Source organism: Prionailurus viverrinus, chromosome A1 (assembly GCF_022837055.1).
Source record: "Prionailurus viverrinus isolate Anna chromosome A1, UM_Priviv_1.0, whole genome shotgun sequence".
Lineage (NCBI taxonomy): Eukaryota > Metazoa > Chordata > Mammalia > Carnivora > Felidae > Prionailurus > Prionailurus viverrinus.
In genome coordinates, this window is record NC_062561.1 from 189,930,088 (window position 1) to 189,953,009 (window position 22,922).

At 36.3% G+C, this 22,922-nt stretch overlaps 1 protein-coding gene across 4 annotated transcripts in view; it reads left to right on the forward strand.

Moving 5' to 3' along the window:
* The window catches only part of RNF145 (ring finger protein 145), a 95,342-nt gene that overhangs the window by 55,225 nt on the left and 17,195 nt on the right, over window positions 1–22,922 (forward strand). For all 4 annotated transcript variants that reach the window (XM_047849466.1, XM_047849475.1, XM_047849482.1 and 1 more), the window contains 3 exons: window positions 10,351–10,442; window positions 17,773–18,008; window positions 20,748–20,923. In XM_047849466.1, the coding sequence (XP_047705422.1) occupies window positions 10,351–10,442; window positions 17,773–18,008; window positions 20,748–20,923 (504 nt within the window). The remainder of the gene's footprint in view (window positions 1–10,350; window positions 10,443–17,772; window positions 18,009–20,747; window positions 20,924–22,922) is intronic.

The window sequence follows — 22,922 nt, forward strand, 5'->3', positions numbered from 1 at the left end:
AGTCTCTTATGATTTGCCTCCCTCTGGTTTAATCTTATTTTTCCTCCCCTTCCCCTATGTTCATCTCAGATTCCACATATGAAAGAATTTCTCAGATTCCACATATGAAAGAAACCATATGAGATCTGTCTTTCTCTGACTTATTTCTCTTAGCATATCCTCCACTTCCATCTCGTTGTTGCAGATGGCAAGATTTCATTCTTTTTCGTCGCTGTGTATTATTCCATTGTATATATAAACCACATCTTTATCCATTCATCAATTGATGGAGATTTGAGCTTTTTCCATAATTTGGCTATTGTTGATAGCACTGCTATAAACATTGGAGTGCATGTGCCCCTTCGAATCAGCATTTTTGTATCCTTTGGATAAATTCCTAGTAGTGCAATTGCTGGGTCATTTTGTGAACACTTGATGTTTCTTGTGTTTTTGATTTTAGACATTCTGACAGGTGTGAAGTGATACCTCACTGTAGTTTTGATTTGCATTTCCCTTCTGGGGAGTTATGTTGAGCATCTTTCCATTTGTCTGTTGGCCATCTGGATGTCTTCTTTGGAGAAATGACTATTCATGTCTTCTGCCCATTTTTTAATTGGATTATTGGTTTTTTTGGGTGTAGTGCTTAGTGAATTTTAACTAACATTCTTGTGTCTTGTTTTTATTATGCAGCCATGTTTTATGAGCATTTTCCTGTGTGTCATTCTTTAAAAAAAGACTTTTCAAATCTGTATTATGATATAGCTATATAATGATAGCCTTTTAGGTTGATGTGATTTCTTTGATTAATCATCAAAATCCTAAAGTTGAAGGTAGAGCTATATTAGTTATAATTCTGGGTGAGAAAACAATGATACTATCCTTTCCCTCATGCTTTTTTGGTTTCCGTGTGGTTTAGTGGTGTAGTGATGAAAGTCTGTAGCTCTATTTTTATATACCATGTTGCCATCCAGGCTTTTTTAGAGATCAGAATTCTGTTATATAAAGATAAAGGTGACTGTGACCATGTCAGGGGTAAAGGAAAGCCTTTTTCTGACCATTCTTCTGGTGGCAGTTTTAACTTTTGATTTTTAGTTTATGGGAATGTTTTTTTCTAATGTTTAGAGTTTGTTTTTATTATAAGATCAAACTTATTTAAAATAGTAAAAATAATTATAATAGAATTTTATAATAACACACATAAAATACAAAAACATTTCTTTTTTTTTTTTTTTTTTTTTCCGTTTTGATCCTTATCCCAGTCCTTTGGGATTTATAGAAGAAAAAATTGAAGTGGGTGAATAGCTGGGAAGGAACAGTCTCAGACTTTAATTTGAATGTAGGTTTTCTAATTGCTAGTTTAGTCCTCTTACAGCATGGTTAGTGGGAAGAAAATGAGTTTTAGAATCAGACTGTGTATGAACTAGTTCCCTACTTAGTAAATATATTACCTTGGCAAGTTGTTTCTTTGAACCTATAAAGAAAGATAATGCCTATCTAATGGAGTTAGTTTTGATATTAAACTAACAAATTTCAAGAAATGAAATATTTTAGTATTTCTTTTCTTAGTATAATATTTATTACATGGTGCTGTCTCACAAAAGGTTAGTAAAGATGTGTTATCCTTGATTAATTATTCATAATATGTCACATTTATAAATATTGAGGCTTAAACATTACATTTATAAAATATTAAGGCTGAAGTTTTTAGTTTTAAAAAGCATAATTGTTCACATGTCATGTAGCAACTTTATAGCTATCCTTTTTTTTTTAAAGTAACAGTTTTATTGAGATATAATTCACATACCTATTTAAGGGACACAGCTCAGTGGTTTTAGTGCACTCACAGAATTTTATGGACCATCACCACACTTTAGAACATTTTTTTTTTTAATTTTTTTTTTTTTTAACGTTTATTTATTTTTGGGACAGACAGAGACAGAGCATGAACGGGGGAGGGACAGAGAGAGAGGGAGACACAGAATCGGAAGCAGGCTCCAGGCTCTGAGCCATCAGCCCAGAGCCCGACGTGGGGCTTGAACTCACGAACCGCGAGATCGTGACCTGAGCTGAAGTCGGATGCTTAACCGACTGAGCCACCCAGGCGCCCCTAGAACATTTTTATCACTCCAAAAAGAAACCCCATACCTGTCAGCAGTCACTCACCATTTTCCATTAATTCCCTTGCCCCCAGCCTAGGCAACTGTGAGTCTATTTTCTGTCTCTATGGATTGGCCTATTTTGGACATTTCATATAGACATATACAGTGTGTGGTACTTTGTGCCTGGCTTCTTTTAATTAGCATGTTTTCATCCATGTTGTAGCGATTGTATCAGTATTTTGTCTGTCCAAATCGTATTCTGTTGTATGAATATTACCACATTTTGTTTATTCATCCATCAATTGATGGACACTTGGGTTCTTTCCACGTTTTTGACTGTTACGAATAGTGCTGTGAACATTATGAGTAGGCTTTGTGGACATGCTTTTTTTTTTCTTGGGCATATACTTTGGGGTGGAATTGCATTTAACCTTTTGAGGAACTGCTGTACTAATTTTCTGAAGTGGCTTCAGTATTTTACATTTCTACCAGTAGTGTGTAAGGGTTCTAGTTTCTCACATCCTTGCCAACACTTGTTGACATCTGTCATTTTTAGTATAGCCATCATAGTGAGTGTGAAGTGATTATTTCATTGTGGTCTTGATTTGTACTTCCCTGATGGCTAATGATATTGAGCATCTTTTCATGTGTTCATTAACCATTTGTAAATCTTTTAGAAAAGTATTTATTGGGATCCTTTGTTAATCATTTAACATTATTATTATTTAACATTATTTAATCATTATTATTATTATTATTATGGAGTTGTAATACAACTCAGTTCTAGCTAGATACAACTCCTTTATACAATTATACGATTTACAAATATTTTTTACCATTCACTCTAGTCTGGTTATATCAAGACAAAGTGTAGTATGGTTCTACAAAGGAGAATCGATACTTGGATAATTTAAATAATTAACTTGGTACTTGAAAAACTGGCTATAGGATAAGTCATTTGGAAATATTAATTTCTTAAATTGAAAATTTCATAAGCTTTTAAAAAGCTGAGTTTCTATTTTCCCTTAAGACATGTATTTAAGAAATAATGAAGCTAATTATCCTTAAGTGAATAAAAACTTGTTTAGAGTATGTCTAGAATGGATATAGCTTTTAGTTCAGAGAAACTAAACTTTTGAAAATTCATGGCCATAGTTGGTATAGTATGAAGATTTAATATTCTGTTTAAGCTTATTAGAATTTGATAAATTTCAAGTTCCTTAATTCTTAAAATTACTAACCTGTGCTTCTCATTTTGAGTGATGTAAGGAATGTATTTCCCAGTATCAATCCTACTTTAAAATTGAGACTATCCAGTGGATTATTATTTATCGGGTGTTAAGTTCTTTGTAGATTTTGGATACTAGCCCTTTATCCAGTATGTCATTTGCAAATATCTTTTCCCATTCCGGCGGTGTCCTCTTAGTTTTGTTGATTGTTTCCTTTGCAGTGCAGAAGCTTTTTATCTTGATGAGGTCCCAATAGTTCATTTTTGCTTTTAGTTCCCTTGCCTTTGGAGATGTGTCGAGTAAGAATTTGCTGCAGCTAAAGTCAAAGAGGTTGTTGCCTGCTTTCTCATCTAGGGTTTTTTTTTTGTTTGTTTAAAAAAAATTTTTTTTTAATGGTCATTTAATTTTGAGAGAGAGAGAGCAGGAGTTGGGGAGGGGCAGAGAGAGAGGGAGGGAGACAGAATCCAAAGCAGGCTCCAGGCTCTGAGCTGTCAGCACAGAGCCCAATGCAGAGCTTCAACCCACAAACTGCAAGATCATGACCTGAGCCAAAGTCGGACGCTCAACCGACTGAGCCACCCAGCCGCCCCTCTCCTCTAGGGTTTTGATGGTTTTCTGCCTCACATTTAGGTCTTTAATTAACATTTTGAGTTTATTTTTGTGTATGGTGTAAGAAGGTGGTTTAGTTTCATTCTTCTGCATGTTGCTGTCCAGTTCTCCCAGCACCATTTGTTAAAGAGACTGTCTTTTTTCCATTGGATACTCGTTCCTGCTTTGTCAAAGATTAGTTGGCCATACATTTGTGGGTCCAATTCTGGGTTTTCTATTTTATTCCATTGGTCTATGTGTCTGTTTTACAAGAGACTATGAAATACAGAGAACAAGCTAAGGTGGGGGGAATACGGTGATGGGCATTGAGGAGGGCACTTGTTGGGATGAGTACTGCTGGGTGTTGTATGTAAGCCAATTTGACAATAAATTATATTCACACAAAAAAATAAATAAATAAAATTGAAACTATCCAGAACTAAAGGGAAAAAAGAAAAACTATAACTGACATGACCATTCCTATGAGGGGTGTGGTCTTGGTTTACATCACAATTGTTTTTTTGTAAAAGTTTTAAACTCTAGTATTCTTAAATTCTTTGTTTTATTGTTAGATTTATGAACTATCATATCAGTTTTGTGTATGTATAATTTAAATTAGAGCCCATGGGTTTCACAAGATTGAAAGCATACTCCTTTTCATCCTAGTCTTGGGTATATAAGTGTTGTTTCAAATGTAAAACTTTCCCAAGAGTTATTTATGTGTGAAATGTAGATAATTAGCTCCCCATTTCATGAAAGCTTGTCTAATTTAAAGTTTCTGTATTTCAGGACTGTTAGCATTTTGGGCTAGGTCTTGATTTGCTGTGGGGGCAGTCTTGTGTATTACAGAATGCTAACTTGCCTCTCTCTGCTCACTAGTTTGTAGAGCACCACTCCCCAGCAGTGCTGAAACCAAAGAGCACCCCTAATTGCCAGTGTGATCTCCTGGGGAACAAAATTTTCCTCAGTTGAGAACCACTGCTATTAGAGAAAGGAATTGTTAAAATGAATTTTATCATTATATACTTAAAATTTAATTTTGACGGGAATAAAATTGACCCATTTCAGTATTTGATATGTTTTCTTCTTTTGAACATTGTCAGATCCAGACACTAAATATTTGAGTAGGGGATCAGAAAGCAGCTAAAGAGAGGGGGCAGGGTGGCTGAGATGATTTAAATAATTAAGCCCTTATTATTATTATTCAATTGAACTATTATTATTCAATTACTGGTACATTTCTTAGGGTGTAGTAGGTACTCAGATCCAGGGGTTGGACATCTCAGTATCTGGGATCTCTTAAATTGGGCGCAGTGCCTTTTGTTTGCACATATTCCATAAGATAACTTCAAGGGCTCACAGCTTTATTCTCTGTAAAAGTAGATTAGGTTTCTTTGAATTAAACCGTTTGAAAGCTTTTAAGTGGCCAGAATGTAGATTGTTCCTAGGTTGTTCAGGTTGCTTAAGAGAATGTTACAAGGTCAGTGGGTGAATTGGTAAGCTTCTAGGTTTTATTGTTGTTACTTATTCTTTATAACTTGTATGCTTCTCTTTATAGCAAGTATTTTCTTAATTGCAAGCTATCCTTGAGGCCCTTTACATGTATCTTACACACTCCTCAGACCCAAAGCAATTTCAGTCACTGGAGAATAGGCTATCATAGGGAACTAGAGAAGTAGATTTTCAAAGTGTTTAGTTTATTAGTGCTCAGGATTGATGTCAGTATTGCACAAATTGCACAAATGAAAAAAAGTTTAGGAAGGGAAAGATTTAATTCAGTTACAAGTAGATGGCAGGGATTCTTGCTTCCTACCAACTTAATACATTTTACTGTTTAAATCTCCTAAATTGAAAAATCAAATACTGGGGGCGCCTGGCTGGCTCAGTTGGTGGAGTGTGCAGCTCTTGATCTTGTGAGTTTGAGCCCCAGGTTGTGTGTACAGATTACTTAAAAAAAAAATCTATTTTTTTTTTTAAAGTTTATTTATTTTGAGAGAGAGAGCATGTATGTGCAAGCAGGGAGGGGCAGACAGAGAGGGAGAGAGAGAATCCCAAGCAGGCTCCATGCCAATGTGATTTCCCACGAACCATCAGACATGACCTGAGCCGAAATCAAGAGTCAGATGCTTAACCTACTGAGTCACCCAGGTGCCTCCCCACAAAAAGTAAATCTTAAAAAAAAACAAAAAACAAAACCATATACTGCTTTTGAATATTTCATCTGATTCCGTCTTTTTTTTAAGTTTTTTTTTTTTTTAATTAATTTATTTTGAGAAACAGAGAGGTAAGAGAGAGAATCCCAAGCAGGCTGTGCACTCTCAGCACTGAGCCTGATAGGGGGCTTGAACTCAGGAACTGTGAGATCACGACCTGAGCTGAAACCAAGAGTCAGATGCTTAACAGATCGAGCCATGCACGTGCCCCTGATTCAGTTGTAAAATAGTTACTAAATTCTATTAAAAATTAGACTTTCAGGGGCGCCTGGGTGGTGCAGTCGGTTAAGCGTCCGACTTCAGCCAGGTCACGATCTCGCGGTCCGTGAGTTCGAGCCCCGCGTCAGGCTCTGGGCTGATGGCTTGGAGCCTGGAGCCTGTTTCCGATTCTGTGTCTCCCTCTCTCTCTGCCCCTCCCCCGTTCATGCTCTGTCTCTCTCTCTGTCCCAAAAATAAATAAACGTTGAAAAAAAAAAAAAAATTTAAAAAAAAAAAAAAAATTAGACTTTCATGGCTATTGCATCAGAGTAATTTTTGGACTAAAATGACTCATGGAATTTTGGATAATTCCTTCTCTGGATTCTTTTTATTTGGCTTTCTATCTTGTTTATTTATATTGTGAATGACCCACTTTGTTGAGAGACTAGTAATGAAGAGTTTACATTGTCAGCATGAGATGCCGGGAAGTTGTTCATAACTTGGAGATCTTTGTTCAGATACTGATCCATGTTAAAGTTATCTTGTGTAGTTTGGGGTGCAACAATGCCCAGATTCTTCTTTCAAAAGGGACAGCTCAGTAGTGGCTCCTTGGCGAGACCAGTAGTTTAGCCCTCACCAAAGCCACTGCCCTGGCTCTGGCAAGCCAAGCTCAGTGGGACCAAAGAGGGACTACAGACTTTCTGGGCCTGGCCCTCTTTCTTGAGGTGGGGCTTATTGATGAGTCAGCCAGACAGGAAAGATTGTGAAGGACCATCTTGAGAGACAGGAGTGGAGCAAAGGAGAAAGGGTCTGAGGTACCTCAAGAAGGTGTTAATTTCTGTGGTAGGATGATTGTTCCAGTAGCATTGAGGAGGGGTTGCAGCATTGAGGAGAGCTGTTCTCTTAGGGTTCTAGAGGAGGGCAGCCCAGAGAGCTAGTGGTAAGAAGCTGTTCAACACTGTGGTGTTGTCTTTAAGGCCTAACGGTTGATTATTCTTTTGGAAGACAGATCTCCCTTAGTCCCCTATAATTTCACTAAATCACAAAGTCACGAAATACGGAGAGTGAAAAAGAGAAAAAAAATCATTCTATATTAAACATTTTTTTTTATATTTTTATTCATTTTTGAGAGAGAGACAGACAGACAGCGAGAGCAGGGAGGGGCAGAGAGAGGAGACACAGAATCCAAAGCAGTCTCCAGGCTCTGAGCTGTCAGCACAGAGCCCAACGCGAGGCCCTGAATTCACAAACTGTGAGATCATGACCTGAGCTGAAGTTGGACACTTAACCGACCGAGCCACCCAGGCGCCCCTCATTCTATATTTTTATAGCATTTATCACAATTATAATTATTATTGTAATTGTAATTATATAATTGTAATTATTATTATTAGTATTAATCTAGTAATTGTAGGTCTCTCTTCCTGGTTTGTAAGCTTCATGCTAACAGGAATTGTTACTTTCCTGTCTACTGTAGTATTCCCAGAGGGTAGCAGTGTGCTAACAACATATTATGTATACGGTATATTTTTTGTGAGGCCAAAAAACATGGAGAATGTTGATTTTCTTACAGGTTTTGTTATGTAAAGTCAGAATTTAAGATTAGAGGCTCTAAAGAAAACAAAGAAGTGCTAAAAAAAAAAAAACTAAAATAGGCTAGGAAATAATGCAAAACAATTAACAAATGTCTCGGCAATAAGAAATTCTAGAGTAATGGGTTTGCTGAGTTATATATAAAACATCAGTAATATGATGACAAAAGCAAACAAGGGAGAGAAAACATGTCAGGGAGACCAACTCTGCAGTTTCCACCCCCCACGTTACTAGGAAAGATTTCCTGGGCACTGAACCCTTCAGGGACACCTTTTGGCTCTTCCCCTTGGAAGGATGGAATTCCTGTAGTCACCCCATTCCCTTTTTATTGAAGTGAAATTCACATAAAATTAACCTTTAAAGTGAACAGTTCATTGGCATATAGTACATTCATAATGTACAACCATCACCCCATGATAAAACCCAGTACATATTACGTCTTTTCCATTTTCCCTCCCCTCCCCTCCCCCTCAGCCCCTGGCAAGCATCAATCTGCTTTTTGTCTTTGTGGGTTTCCCCTCTTTTACTGGATCTGTTGGAGAAGGATATGAGATGGCCACAAAGAAATTATTTGCCTTCAGAGGTCTTGGACTCAGAATTAGAGCTCTTTTAAATACGAATTTATTTGGGGGCGCCTGGGTGACTCAGACGGTTGGGCGACTGACTTAGGCTCAGGTCATGAGCTCATGGTATGTGGGTTCAAGCCCTGCATCAGGCTTTGTGCTGACAGCTCAGAGCCTGGAGCCTGCTTCAGATTCTGTGTCTCCCTCTCTCTCTACTCCTCACTCGCCTTGTGTTCTATTAAAAATAAATAAAGACTAAATAAACTTTTTTAAAGATAAATTTTTTTCTTTAATAGCATTTTCAAAGACTTCATAAATTTTAAGTGATATTTATATGTGTATTTTATTGTAAATTTCATAATTCTCTTAATTCTTCAGTTTTCTGTCCTAAAACTTTGTAAAATGTAGTAATTTTATGTTGGTGGTTATCTAGTAAGATAGCATTCAGATGTTTATATGTTATTTGCATGTGTAGCATTTGTACTTCTCACAGGGTTTTGAGCACTGACCTCTGGACTGAGTAATCCTTTGTTATAGGGCTGTCCTGTGCACTGGAGATAAGATGTTGTGGCAGCATCTTGGCCTAGGTGCTCAGAGCACCCCCAACCCTTTTAAATTGTGACAGCTAAAAATGTCTTCAGACAGTGCAAAATGCCCCTTGGGGTCAAAATCACCCCTGGTTGGCCAGCACTGCATTAAAATCATTCGTCTTGAGAATTTCAGTAAAAAGAGACTATTAATATATTATTTGTTAGAAGCGGTCATCATAGAGTGATAGAGGAGAATTACTAAATCTCCCATGAATTTAGGTCTATTATTGATTTTTGTAAATTGTCCCCCAAACTGCTTCTGTTCATAAAACTTATTTTGGTTTTTTGACAGTATTCTCCTTTTGGATTATGTAAGGGTCATTTCTTGTTTGGCTATGCTACACTAAAGGAATGCAACTTGATTGCCTAATAGGAAGTAATTTCATGGAAAAAGTAAATATAGCTGTGGGTTTGTTCAGAAATACTGAAACATTCAGATTCTTTTAAATACAGTGGATAAAGCATTCAATAATTGAAGAAAAGAATTTTTTTACACAGTTTCCTTACGATGATGTCAAAAGAACTTAACAGTCTTCTAGTATTACTGTTTTAACTGGCTGATAAATTAAATTCTCCCTTTTTGTGCTTCTTGGCTGTGCACTGAAAGTTCTGTTTTCTCAGTGTGGAAAGACTTTTTGTTTCTCTACTTATTTCTCAGTAATCACATGTCATTTAACATCATTTAAATTTTAAAAAGAATATTTGATGTGATTTAAAATTTGATTCAAAATAAATGTGTAGCCTACTTTATTATAAGTCTAATTATAGATTGTTGATAGAGTTGAAAGTGACAATTTTTAAGGATTGTCCTGTGAGCCAGTTTTCTACTTAGTTTGTGATTTTACCTATAACTAAGAATAACTGGGGATAAAACTTTGGGGAAAGTAAGATAGGTGGGATGGTGGAAGAGAGCCAAAAGAGGGGAAATTTGATGTAATATTATTGGGTATTATCACTTAAGTAATAGGGTTGAGGGATGGTTTCTCAAATGTTTTTTTTACTGGGAATATTATTTAACAAGGCCATGGGAAAAAAGAAAATCCCACAGAGTAGATTTTTGGCTGTCTTCTCTGCATAGTAAAATTCAGATGCAGTAAATTCTGATCCATGCGTGGAAGAAGGAAATGAAGACCATCCTTACCTAGTTTTTTATACCTAAAATTTTCCTTAATGTAGATGTGGAAAGAAGTGTTATTAACATACTATGCTTTTTATAAGAATACTGTGCTTTAGTTGCTTTTCTTTTCCATATGTGCTTGGTATGTATCTAATATGTTATTACCATTTTATTTATTTAGGGACTACGTCAGGAGTGAACTGGAGTCTGCCTATGAAGGACCAATGTATTTAGAACCTCTCTCCATGAATCGGTTTACCACAGCCTTAATAGGTAAGTATTAGAAAAGAATTGAAAGTGTAGGTGGAGACCAACCTTACTTATTATTTTTTTACATGCTAATAATCATACGTAGCCTATAGTTGCTTGTGTTTTTTTAATGATATTTTAATGATTTAGAAGGTCAATTTTTAAATAAAGCTAATTATTATTTTATAAGATTAAAATTAAATATGTAATGTCTTTATTGTTATTGAGAGCCATCACTGTATTCAAAAATAAGTTGCCAGAAATGTCAAGAACTTGAGACCTGATTGAAATATTTAGGTAGTAGAATGTTAAAAATAGGAGTGTTAGCTAAGACCCAAAAATAATATAGAGAGTCCCAAGTGATGTACTAGACCCTGCCTACCATGCCTGAATTATAGAAAAGGAAGTGAGAGAAAATCTATTTTATGACTTTTACACTCACCCATATAGAGGGTCTTGCAAAATTAAATGTTGGAGATTAAGGAGAATTTCTTTAGAGACCTGTTTGCTCTGAAATACCTCCCCAGCCATTCACATTTGGAGAAGTCAGCAGAAGACCATTTGGAGAGTCACATGTCTTCTGCGGTTTAGGGCGGGGATACTGTGAACTGACCCACACTTTGAAAATCTAAAGCTGCACCATCCAAAATTAGCCACATATGGGGTACCTGGGTGGCTTAATCGGTTAAGTGTCCAACTCTTGATTTCAGCTCAGCTCATCGTCTCATGGTTTGTGAGATTGAGCCCCACATCAGGCTCTGTGCTGACAGTGTGGAGCCTGCTTTGGATTCTCTCTATCTCTGTACCTCCCTCACTCTTTCTCTCTCTCTCTCTCACAATAAATAAGCAAACATTAAAAAAATAAAATTAAATGTAACTATTGAGCTCTTGAAATGTGGCTAGTCCAAATTAAGATACACTATAAGTGTAAAACACACATACCTACTTTCTAAGACTTAGTACAAAAAAGGATGCAAAATGTCTTTTTTTTAATGCAGATTGAATGTTTTTATATGATAATCTATGGGGTATGTTGTTATATATATTTATTGTTAACATATATATATATATATGAGCATATATATATATATATATGAGTGAGTTGACTTGCTGTGAGTTTTCTGACTATGGACATAGTGAAAATGTCTTTTGGGGTTCTTTTGTATCTTCTAATCTGGGTAGGCAAAGGATGTTAATTTCTTGTGAAATAGTTAAGGGCCCCAAGAGTCTATGGGATTTTTTTAGGTCTTTCTAAGAGGGACTTTAGAAGGATAAGACTCCCAACAGGGATTGAACCTCCAAGAGTTCAGCAAAGAACCAGAAACAGCCAGAGGAAGGGTACATAACAAATACTAAGGGTGGGAGAGCCACCGTGATAGGAACAATCTGAGAAGAACCCATAAAAATGCTCAAGAGAAAAGAGGATAAGTTTTTTCAACGTTGATTTATTTTTGGGACAGAGAGAGACAGAGCATGAACGGGGGAGGGGCAGAGAGAGAGGGAGACACAGAATCGGAAACAGGCTCCAGGCTCTGAGCCATCAGCCCAGAGCCCGACGCGGGGCTCGAACTCACGGACCGTGAGATCGTGACCTGGCTGAAGTCGGACGCCTAACCGACTGCGCCACCCAGGCGCCCCAAGAGGATAAGTTTTAAGTGTTCCAGTTTTAGGGAGCACCAACACCCAATCTCTGTAAGAGCATAGTCCAGTAAGAATTTCCTACTACCCACTCTCCTTCTTTCCTACATGCTTCAAGCCTAGGTAAGTCAGGAAGAGAGGGCACTGGTGCTGGCAGAGAAAGAGGGCAAAGCCTGCCATAACTTCTTCATCCCCCTCACAGTTGCAGGTTTTCCATCTATAGTCCCATAGGAGGCCTGAGCTAACGTAAGGGAAAAGCCTGAACTAAATCAGTTTCAGAGTTTCAGTCATTGTTCAATTGGGACTGTGTAACCTAAGTTAGATTAGAAAAGTTATAGGATCTGGCTTAGGGGCAGGAGAACACTAAACTTCACAGAGTGGATTTTAAATAATTTTTTAATGTGTATTTATTTTTTGAGAGAGAGAGAGTGAGTGAGTGGGGAAAGGGCAGAGAGGAGAGGAAATCCCAAGCAGGCTCCACGCTGTCAGCACAGAGCCCAATGCAGGGCTTGATCTCACCAACTGTGAGATCATGACCTGAGCTGAAACCAAGAGTCGGATGCTTGATAGACTGAGCCACCCAGGAGTCCCTTCACAGAGTGGATTTTAAAATCATTTTCCTTAGGATTTGCTTAATAACGTTCTCTTTTCCTTAGCTTACTTTATTATATAAGAATATGGTATGTATTACATATAACATACAAAATATGTGTTATGTTATTGGTAACAACTCCAGTCAACAGTAGGCTGTAGGCTTTAAGTAGTTAATATTTGGAGAGTCAAAAGTTATGCAAGCATTTTCAACTCTGCATCGTTGAACAAATACATTGTTGAACAATGTTGAACATTGAACAGCCCTTGCATTGTGCAAGTGTCAAGTGTATTTGAAAGGTTATATTTGAAAGGTTAAAGAGCTCGTAAGGTATTTTTTATTCTGTGATGGATGCAATATAGTACAAACTTGAAACATTTCCTTAAATTTTTGCCATCAGTGGCTATGATACTCTGTTTACTCAGCTAAGATTCAATTAATTGGAATAAAATCCATAAACTGTTAAGCACTATATTTTCTTCCAATTTGGATTTTAAAGGTACTTTCTATTTTCTTCTGTTTCATTAATGAGCTTTTAATGAAAAACTGAGTAATATTAATATGCCATCATTTCTTAGAATTGCAGACTTCTGGGAGCTATTTCTAATAGTGGAATCCTGAAATCCAAAGATTACTTTGTGATTTTGATTTATTCAGAATTACCAATTGGAATAGGCACATCAATTTAAACAACTTCCCGTTCTTTTGGAGCTATAAGAAAGATTTCTGCTCCTTCCTTTTTTCACCTAAATAGGAGAAGTGGTCTTCTGTTAAAGAGAATCATAGCATATGAGTCATAGTCTTCTCTGAAAGAAAATGAAGTCTGCAACCCCAGAGTTGAGCACTGAATGTGTTGGCATAGATTTCGGGGAATTTTCAGAGTGTAGAGGAAGTTTATATCATGCTGAACGGGAAATTTAAATATCATAGCTGTGAGTACAGTGAAAATAAAATGTGTGAGAGTGAACATTCCTAATTATTCCTAGCATTAAAGCATTTCCTCTGAGTACTTTCTTTTCGAGTTTTTGCTAATTTTTTAATCAAAGAAATACGCTTGTTTTTAAAAGTTGAGACCTACCAGTTTTATGATAAATACTGGCTCTCTTCTGTACCACTCTGTTCCACGTTCCTGTACCAGCTCCCCATAGGCCTCTCCTTTCTAGTCACAGCTGTGTTGGCCCTGCTACTTTCTCTCTTGGCCCTCTCTAGAAATCCTGTGAACTGGGTAATGTTCCTCCTACATTGACCCCCTAACTTTCTTACTGTTCTATTTTCCTTTTTTTCTCCCCTCTCTGTCTTTTGTTTAACTTTCTGAGATTTCCCAACTTTATCTTCCAGCCCTTTTATTGTACCTTTTTTTGTTGTATATTGTTAATATCCATGAGCTTGTTTTCATTGAAGTTTCTTTTTACTGTGAGAGTCTTTTTTTATTTCTTAGGTATATCACTTATCTCTTTGAAGCTTTCTTTTATTCTTGAATTATCCATTTCCTCTGAGATCTTTTTTTCTGGTTTTTTTTTGTGTTTGTATTTCATGGGATAGTAGTGTTTCTTAAGCCTGGATTTGAATCCTGGTTATATTTGGTAAAGATTTATAAATACTGATTTCTAGGCCTCATCTGAGGCTGATTAAACCATAAATTTTATTTAAATATCTGGAGGTCCTTAGCTGATCATTTGTATTAAAGTGAGTTAAGTTGTTGATTAGAATCTCTTTAGGGCTTACCAACTGGTATGTTTCACAGTTGATGTTCAAGTGGGATTGGCTGTTTTTGAGTATTTGTATGTCTTTTCACTTGGACTTGGTCATTTTCCCCACATAGGAATCTTTGTATTCCCTGTAGGGGAGGCTGATGTCAGTGACTAGAATGGGTAACAATAAACATGGCAACATGTTTGGATATCTAGAAAGATTTCATCTCTCAGGGTGCAGACTTTTGTTTTAATCCCCTCTTTTCATTTGGGCATCTCCTCTCTGCTCAGGGCTGTGCATGGTCATGTCCAGGTGCCTGTTGCAGTCTCTCCAGTAAACCTCAGTCTTCCCCCCAGGGTGGGGAAAAGAGTAATGGCTTGGCTTAAAACCACAGTTCGTTGCCTCCTATCTCTTTGTTTTCTGTGCTCTAAAATGTTGTTCTCATATCTCACTTGGTGGCCACTCCTCCTGTTTTGTTTTGCTTTTATTTATTTTTTTTAGTATTGTGGGTTTTCCTCCTTCTATACATTTATGAATATTTTTCACATTATTTAGATATCAGTTCTTTAAAGGCTAAAATTAATGTTTGTGGGAGAAAATACCACATTATAACATGGTAGATTGTTAATAAATGTTTTTAGCTTTGTGTAAAAATGGTTGCCATTTTTGTATTCTTGTAACAGTAATACAGATTGAACACAAAACAAAAATCTCAAAGTATTGTTTTGCCTTTCATTGGCAAGAAGGAAGAGAATTTGACTATATGATTCTTAATCTGGAAGATAACATGTTCAAGAATTTTCATAAAATTTTAAAAAGAGCAATGAGAGGAGACTTGTCCAGTCAGTGAAATGGGACAGTGGACAGTGAGGTACTGTCATCAGAGTAGAGTGTTGAAAAAAGAAAAATAGTAAATTCTAGGGTGCCTGGGTAGCTCAGTAAGCTAAACATCCAACTCTTGGTTTCAGCTCAGGTCGTGATCTCATGGTTCCTGAGATTGAGCCCTGCATTGGGCTCCCCGCTGTCAGCCTGGAACCTGCTTGGGATTCTTTCTTTTCCTCCTCCTCCTCCTCTTCCTCCTCTACCTCCTCCCTACCTTTCTCTCTCTCTCTCTCTCTCTCTCTCTCTCTCTCTCTCTTATTTTTCTGCCCTTCCCCCCTCACATGCGTGGTCACTCACTCTCAAATTAAAAAAAAAATAGCAAGTTCTGACACAGACTCAAATATACAAAAAATTTGAAGGTATACTAGATGGCATTTCAAAGTAATAAGAAAAGAATTGGATGATTCCAGTAGCTAGTTTTGAGACAACTGACTAAAACATCTGGAAAAACACACTTAGATCTTTTTTTGTTGTTGTATATTTTTAATATCCAGGAACTTTTTTCATTGAATTCTTTTTATTATGACAGTCTTTTTATTTCATAGATATATCATTTATCTCTTTGAAGCTTTCTTTTATTCCTTGAATTATCCATTTCCTCTGAGATCTTTTTTTGTTTGTTTTGGTTTTTGTCTTTCATGGGACAGTAGTGTTTCTTAAGCTTGAATCACCTGGTTATATTAAGTGAAGATTTATAAGTACTGAAATTCTAAAATAAATTATTCTAAAATAAATTCCAATTTTACCTTATTCTAAAATAAATTCCAAATGTATTAATTTTTAAATTAAAGAATAATAAAAGAAAACGTAGGTGGGGCACCTGGTTGGCTCAGTAGGTTAAGCATCCGACTTTGGCCATGAGGCCATGATCTCATGGTTCGTGAGTTCGAGCCCTATATCAGGCTCTGCAGACAGCTCGGAGCCTGGAGCCTACTTTATCTCCCTCTCTCTCTGCCCTTCCCCGCTCACACTCTGTCTCTCTCCCAAAAATAAATAAACATTAAAAAAAATTTTTTTTTTAAATGTACGTGATTACTTGTATAATCTTAAGTAGGAGAACCCATGTGATTAACCATGGCACCAAAGGTAGAAACCATGAAGGAAAAGGTTTGATAGGTTTGACTATTTACAGTAAAAACTTCTGTAAGAGAAAAAATTATTAAAATATTCAAATAATACATTGGGAAAATATAGTCATGTGACAAAGGAAATTAATATCTTAGTCAAAACATAGAAGGCTACATTCCCCAGTAGAAATGGCCAAAGAATGAAAACAAGCATTTCACCAAATAATTGCAAATTATTTTTATGTACTTATTTGTAATTGGTAATCAACAAAATGCAATATTTAGAAAATCTTAGGAAATATTCCTTCTTTAAATTATTTTTACTGTTGGCAAGTCAGTAGAAAAATGCGCACCCTGTACCCTGGGTGTTTTGTTTCTGTAGGGCTGTCTGATTGTATGTGTCAAAGTCTTAAAGGTTTCTTCTGACTCAGTAATTACACTTTTAGGAATTTAGTCTAAGAAGATATTAGGAAATGTGCTCCAAGTATATGAGGATGTCATAAGCGTTAAACATCAGGCTTATTCATAACAAAGCATTTTATAATTATGAACTATTTGAAAACAGCCAAATGCTAATACTGTTTCATACACATTCAGTGTAATATACCATACAACTAAAAAAAAAAAAGTGTATATGTTTATTGGTATGGGGAGAGCTACATGGATTATATGTATTAAAGGAAAAAACTGTAGTGTGTACACTGTAATCTCACTTATATAATAAAACATTTGTATATTCTCTTGCATAGAATAATCTGAAAACAGTATGAATAGCTAATTTTTGTTGAGCACTTACTAGGTTTCAGACACAATGCTTAGACTCTGTATGCAGTGCTTTAATTAATGGACCAAAGATACTGGACTATAAGAAATTGAGTTTTCCCTTTTTATTTCTCTGTATTTTCTAACTTTTCTATAATGATCATGCCTAATCATCTGAGAAGAATTTGTTGCTTAAACAAAGTTTTACTTTCATTATTGAGTCCTTTGGGAAGGCTTGCATGATCCTGTAAATGTAATTAAAGCTTGAAAATCTCAATGAATTTTGTCGCATCATGATCTTAGAGAAGTAACTGTATCTCTTGGATTTTATGCTTTTACCTATCAACCAGAACAATTAAATATTGATGGACCTTTGTGAAAAGAGCTATATGTAAACAGTAGTAACTGAATTATCATAATACTGAGCTAGACATTTAAAAAAATGTTTTTTGTATTATATATGTCATCTGAAATGTGATGAAGACTAGTGGATATTTGTACTGCTTTTTTCAGATCAGTACCTAGGGAATTGATGCTCAGAATTGACGGGACATATGAATATGTAATTATGGTCAGATGAGGTAAAAATTTGATTTAGACTGTTACCTAGGAGATCTTAATTAGACTTTTTCAAAAGCTGTGTCATCATGCTTATTGGCATTATCTTTTGCTTTTATTTTGTGAATACCAAATCTTAAATGCATTCTCCTCCCCATTTTAGGTCAGTTGGTGGTGTGTACTTTATGTTCCTGTGTCATGAAAACGAAGCAGATTTGGCTGTTTTCAGCTCACATGCTTCCCCTGCTAGCACGACTCTGCCTTGTTCCTCTGGAGACCATTGTTATCATCAACAAATTTGCTATGATTTTTACTGGATTGGAAGTTCTCTATTTTCTTGGGTCTAATCTTTTAGTACCTTATAACCTTGCTAAGTCTGCATACAGAGAATTGGTTCAGGTAAGACTGACAACCACACGCAGATAAAATTCTGCATAAATACTAGTTATATTAAAGGTTTAGCTCCTTGTTATTTCAGTCATGGTTATGGTAACATTCTGTTGGACAGTTTTTAAATAGCAACCTAATTAGGAACATGGAAGATTTTTTATTATGAAGTGTTGTATAGAGAGGCAGTAAAGGGATTCTGTGGAAGCAGAGTGTCTGGGTTTTTACTCTGGCACTGTTGTTTACTAGCTGTGTAACCTGGGGATAGTCACTTAAGTTGGTTTATCCATAAAATGGAGCTAATAATAACAGTTGTACCTAACTCATAGGGTTGCTCTGAGATTTAAGTGAGTTTGGTGCCAGGCAGACATTATTCTGTATGTGTTGAGTATTATAACAAAGACCAAAGTAATACAGAATTGAAAATCTAGGGGTCAAATCCTGGTTTTTCTCCTGGTTATAGTCCTGTGCCTACAGTTATTTCCCCCTATGTTTGCTTAATTTATGTAAACTGAGAAGTTAAGTTGTTTATACTATGATGGATTTTGCTTAGACATACTGATGTTGCCAACATGATGTGCTTCTGCCTTATCCTACTTTTTTTAACCTTTGCTTCTAAAACAGATTATTCCCAGACAGAAACAATAGATATTTATCTATTTCCATTTGCCTTAATTGATAAGTTTCAGTATATAAAATAGATTCTAAAACTGACATTGATATATAAAAACAAAATGTTAAAATGGACATTCTTTACTACCTTTCAACTGTGTGTATGTGACCTTAAGGTACAGGATGCTCTCAGATTGACCAAACTGAAACTATTAAGTGAAGTGGGTTTTGTTGTTGTCCTCGTTGTTGTTGTTGTAGCCCCAGGGACAGATTTCCCGGAAAAATTTCCCTCTATCTACTCTTGGCTTTAGCCTGATTCTGCCTTCTTTGTTCATCTTATGTAATGATTAACTTGGGCAGTTTTCCTAAAAGTAGGTTTTTCAGAGAAAAGGAAGTTATTTTCACACTCCGAGAAGAGCTATTTCATGAGGAAGCATTGTACTTCCATTCAGAGTAAGAATGACTAGTGTTTTTCTTTGAATTCAGTCTTGTGGAGCTATCCTAGTTTGTAGGAAAACAGTAGACAGGCAGTAAACATTAATTGGATGCTGTTTTATCATCATAAGGACAGAGCCCTCATTTTTCAGTCATGTTTACCTTCTTGGTTGCCATAAGATTCATGCATCACTAGATGTTGTAGTTGAAAATAAATTATAGGTTATAAAATTCACAACCTGGAAAGAATTGGATAGGCAAGAAATGGAAACTATCAGGCTTTTTAGTCATGTTTCTTGAATGGAAAGGAGGAAAAATACTTTCTACCTCTCAATGATCATTTGCTGCTAATAATTATTTTGCACGTAGTTGGACAATTTGCTTTTTCTTTAAATATTTTCTAGTAGGGGAAAAATAGAAGTTAATCTTGACTAGATTTTAGAAAAAGCATTTGAGTTACAAATGGAATTTATCATTTTTTTATTACTAAAAGTATTTTTTATAATTTTTAAAAGAATGTTTATTGTTGAGAGAGAGAGAAAGACAGAGTGTGACAGGGGGAGGGGCAGAGAAAGCGAGACACAGAATCTAAAGCAAGCTCCAGGGTCTGAGCCTCAGAGAGGCTGTGAACTGTGAGATCATGACCTGAGCTGAAGTTGGATCCTTAACCGATTGAGCCACCTAGGTGCCTCCAGGTGAAAATAATTTAAATTTAGAATAACTTGCAAGTCAGTGTATTTTAACTTAATGCTTAAAAGATCTTTATCTATCTAGAGATAGGTATTAATTAGAAATCAGAATAACTTGAAGTCAGTGTATTTTAAGATATTTGTAGTTTATTGAAGCATTCTGGTATCACACTGAGAGTTTCAGCAAGACCATTTGGCTCTGTAGGTTATAGTTTATAGCTTGCCTTGGAGAACCCTGTTGTGTTACCAGGGTCTGGTCCCTGGCATAGTAACTCTAGAAACTTGGTTACATTGTGCTCTTCGGCTGAATCAGATTATGAAAATTGATTCTTCCTAATCAATCTCATAAGAGATTATTTTACAAACTAGAAAGCTAATTTACTTATTAATAGATTAATAAACTTTTTTTTACATGTACCTTTTTTCTTGGTGTTAAGGCACTTGGCAAACCAAATAAATTGAGAAATGTTGTTTGAAAAATGCATAGGAGGAACAAGGGGAATTGATTTATCTGGGGAAAAAAAGACTTGCTAACTGTCTTCTCTCTCCAGTAAACTCCACTGATTATTCTGCCTTCATCAAACTGTTTCACCTATAAAATTTCCTGACTAAATCCTGAAAAAGTCTTCCTTTCATATTGCCTTTTTTTCTAGCCACTCAAGCACTATTGTATCATTTAAGGTAGTCCTGATTGATCATTATGATTTACAGATAAGTCAGTTTACAACCTGCCTTTGATGTAATTTTACTCTGAAAGTGACTTTACTCTGAACCATAAGGGGAATTTATGGTGGTCATTTGATGAGTGTGTGTCGTGTTAACAATAATGAAAACTCAGTGAATTTTTAAAAATGTGGTGCTTAGTGACTGTATAGAGAAAACTTTAAAGGAATTTATCTGAAACAACCTTACAGTGAAAAAAAGCTATTTTATTTTTCTCTGTATTACTCTTTTATGTTTAAATGTGTTTGTTGAAGTGATACAAGATGTTTTCCTATCTTATTTTCTTACTCAGGTAGTAGAGGTATATGGCCTTCTAGCCTTGGGAATGTCCCTGTGGAATCAACTCGTAGTCCCTGTACTTTTCATGGTTTTCTGGCTCGTCTTATTTGCTCTTCAGATTTACTCCTATTTCAGTACTCGAGATCAGCCTGCATCACGTGAGAGGCTTCTTTTCCTTTTCCTGACAAGGTAATTAATGAGAACATGTGATACTGTACATAACCTTAGGAAGAGAAAACGTTGATCTAGGAGTAGTAAGTTTTGCAATTAACTTTTCCCAGTTATATTAGAATACCCCATATTTAATTGAGATAGGATTTTCATTCAGTGGATGCCTATGTCTGGCAGTGCAGGGAAGGTGCTAATGTAATAATGGTATATTAGGTTTCGTCAAATGATTTGTGAAAAGGTACATAGCAAATTTTAAAAATATTTTTTCAGAGGCCCCTGGTTGGCTCAGTTGGTTAAGTGTCTGACTTCAGCTCAGGTCATGATCTCACAGTTCGTGAGTTTGAGGCCTGCACCGGACTCTGTGCTGACAGCTCAGAGCCTGGAGCCTGCTTCTGATTCTGTGTCTCCCTCTCCCTCTCTCTCTCTGCCCCTCCCCCATTGGTACTCAGTCTCTCTCTCTCTATCTCTCTCTCTCTCAAAAATAAACATTTAAAAATATAATAAATAAAAATATTTTTTCAATTTCAAGGTAAATTATTGGTTGGGTAAATAAAACATATGTTACTAAAAGTAATTATCATTTACTGAGTATTTAATATATGCTAACCACACTACTAAACACTTTTCTTCACACTTAATCTTTACAGCAACCCTGAGAGATAGGTGCCTCTATTATCATTATCATTTTAATAGCTCAGGAGACTGTGCCAAGAGTAACTTGCCCCAGGTGACACTGGTAAAAAAAACAAAAACAGTGCTGATCTCAAATCCCATCTGAGTTCAAACCCTATGACTTCCTCTTGCACTATGCCATATTATTTCATTTTTAAGTTTTTTTATTTTGAGAAAGCAAGAAAGTACAAGTGAGGGAGGGACAGAGAGAGGGAGAGGGAGAGAGAGAGAGAGAGAATCTGCATGTCAGCACAGAGCTCAACATGGGGCTCAAACCCACGAACCATGAGATCATGACCTGAACCAAAGCCGGATGCTTAACTGACTGAGCCACCCAGGCACCCCTATGCCATGTTATTTTTAATGTTTTGCTTCATTATTCAGATACAGTCAAATAATTGGTGAAATAAGTATATCCTAATACTTTTCTATTTGCCCCAAAGGAATTCTAAGACTTAGTTTTTAAGATTTAGATTTTTTAAAAAAATGGTCTTAAGTCATCAGAGTCCTTTTTCTACTAAAGTATCTTTTTTTTAATTTTTTTTTTTTTTTTTTCAACATTTATTTATTTTTGGGACAGAGAGAGACAGAGCATGAACGGGGGAGGGGCAGAGAGAGAGGGAGACACAGAATCGGAAACAGGCTCCAGGCTCTGAGCCATCAGCCCAGAGCCTGACGCGGGGCTCGAACTCACGGGCCGCGAGATCGTGACCTGGCTGAAGTCGGACGCTTAACCGACTGCGCCACCCAGGCGCCCCTAAAGTATCTTTTTTGTGAGCTTATGCTAGATCTGTATTTGTTATTTTTCCACTCTTGAATTTGAATCTCAGGCCCCCAGTCTAGCACATGGGTTTGTGTGTGTGTGTCTGTGTACACACACACACACACAGACACACACACACACACACACACACACACACACACACACTATCTTCATTCCCTGGTACATAAAGGCAAGACTGAAACTCTGTCCTTCAGGAAAGTACATATAAGCAGATCAAAGGGTTTTTTGGTATTTTTATTTAATTTGGTTTTTTAATTTACATCCAAGTTAGCATATAGTACAACAATGATTTCAGGAGTGGATTCCTTAATGCCCCTTACTCATTTAGCCCATCCCACCTCCCGCAACCCCTCCAGCAACCCTCTGTTTGTTCTCTATATTTGAGTCTCTTGTGTTTTGTCCCCCTCCCTGTTTTTATGTTATTTTTGCTTCCCTTTCCTTATGTCCATCTGTTTTGTAGCTTAAAGTCCTCATATGAATGAATTCAGATGATATTTGTCTTTCTCTGACTTAATTCACCTAGCATAATACCCTCTAGTTCCATCCACGTAGTTGGAAATG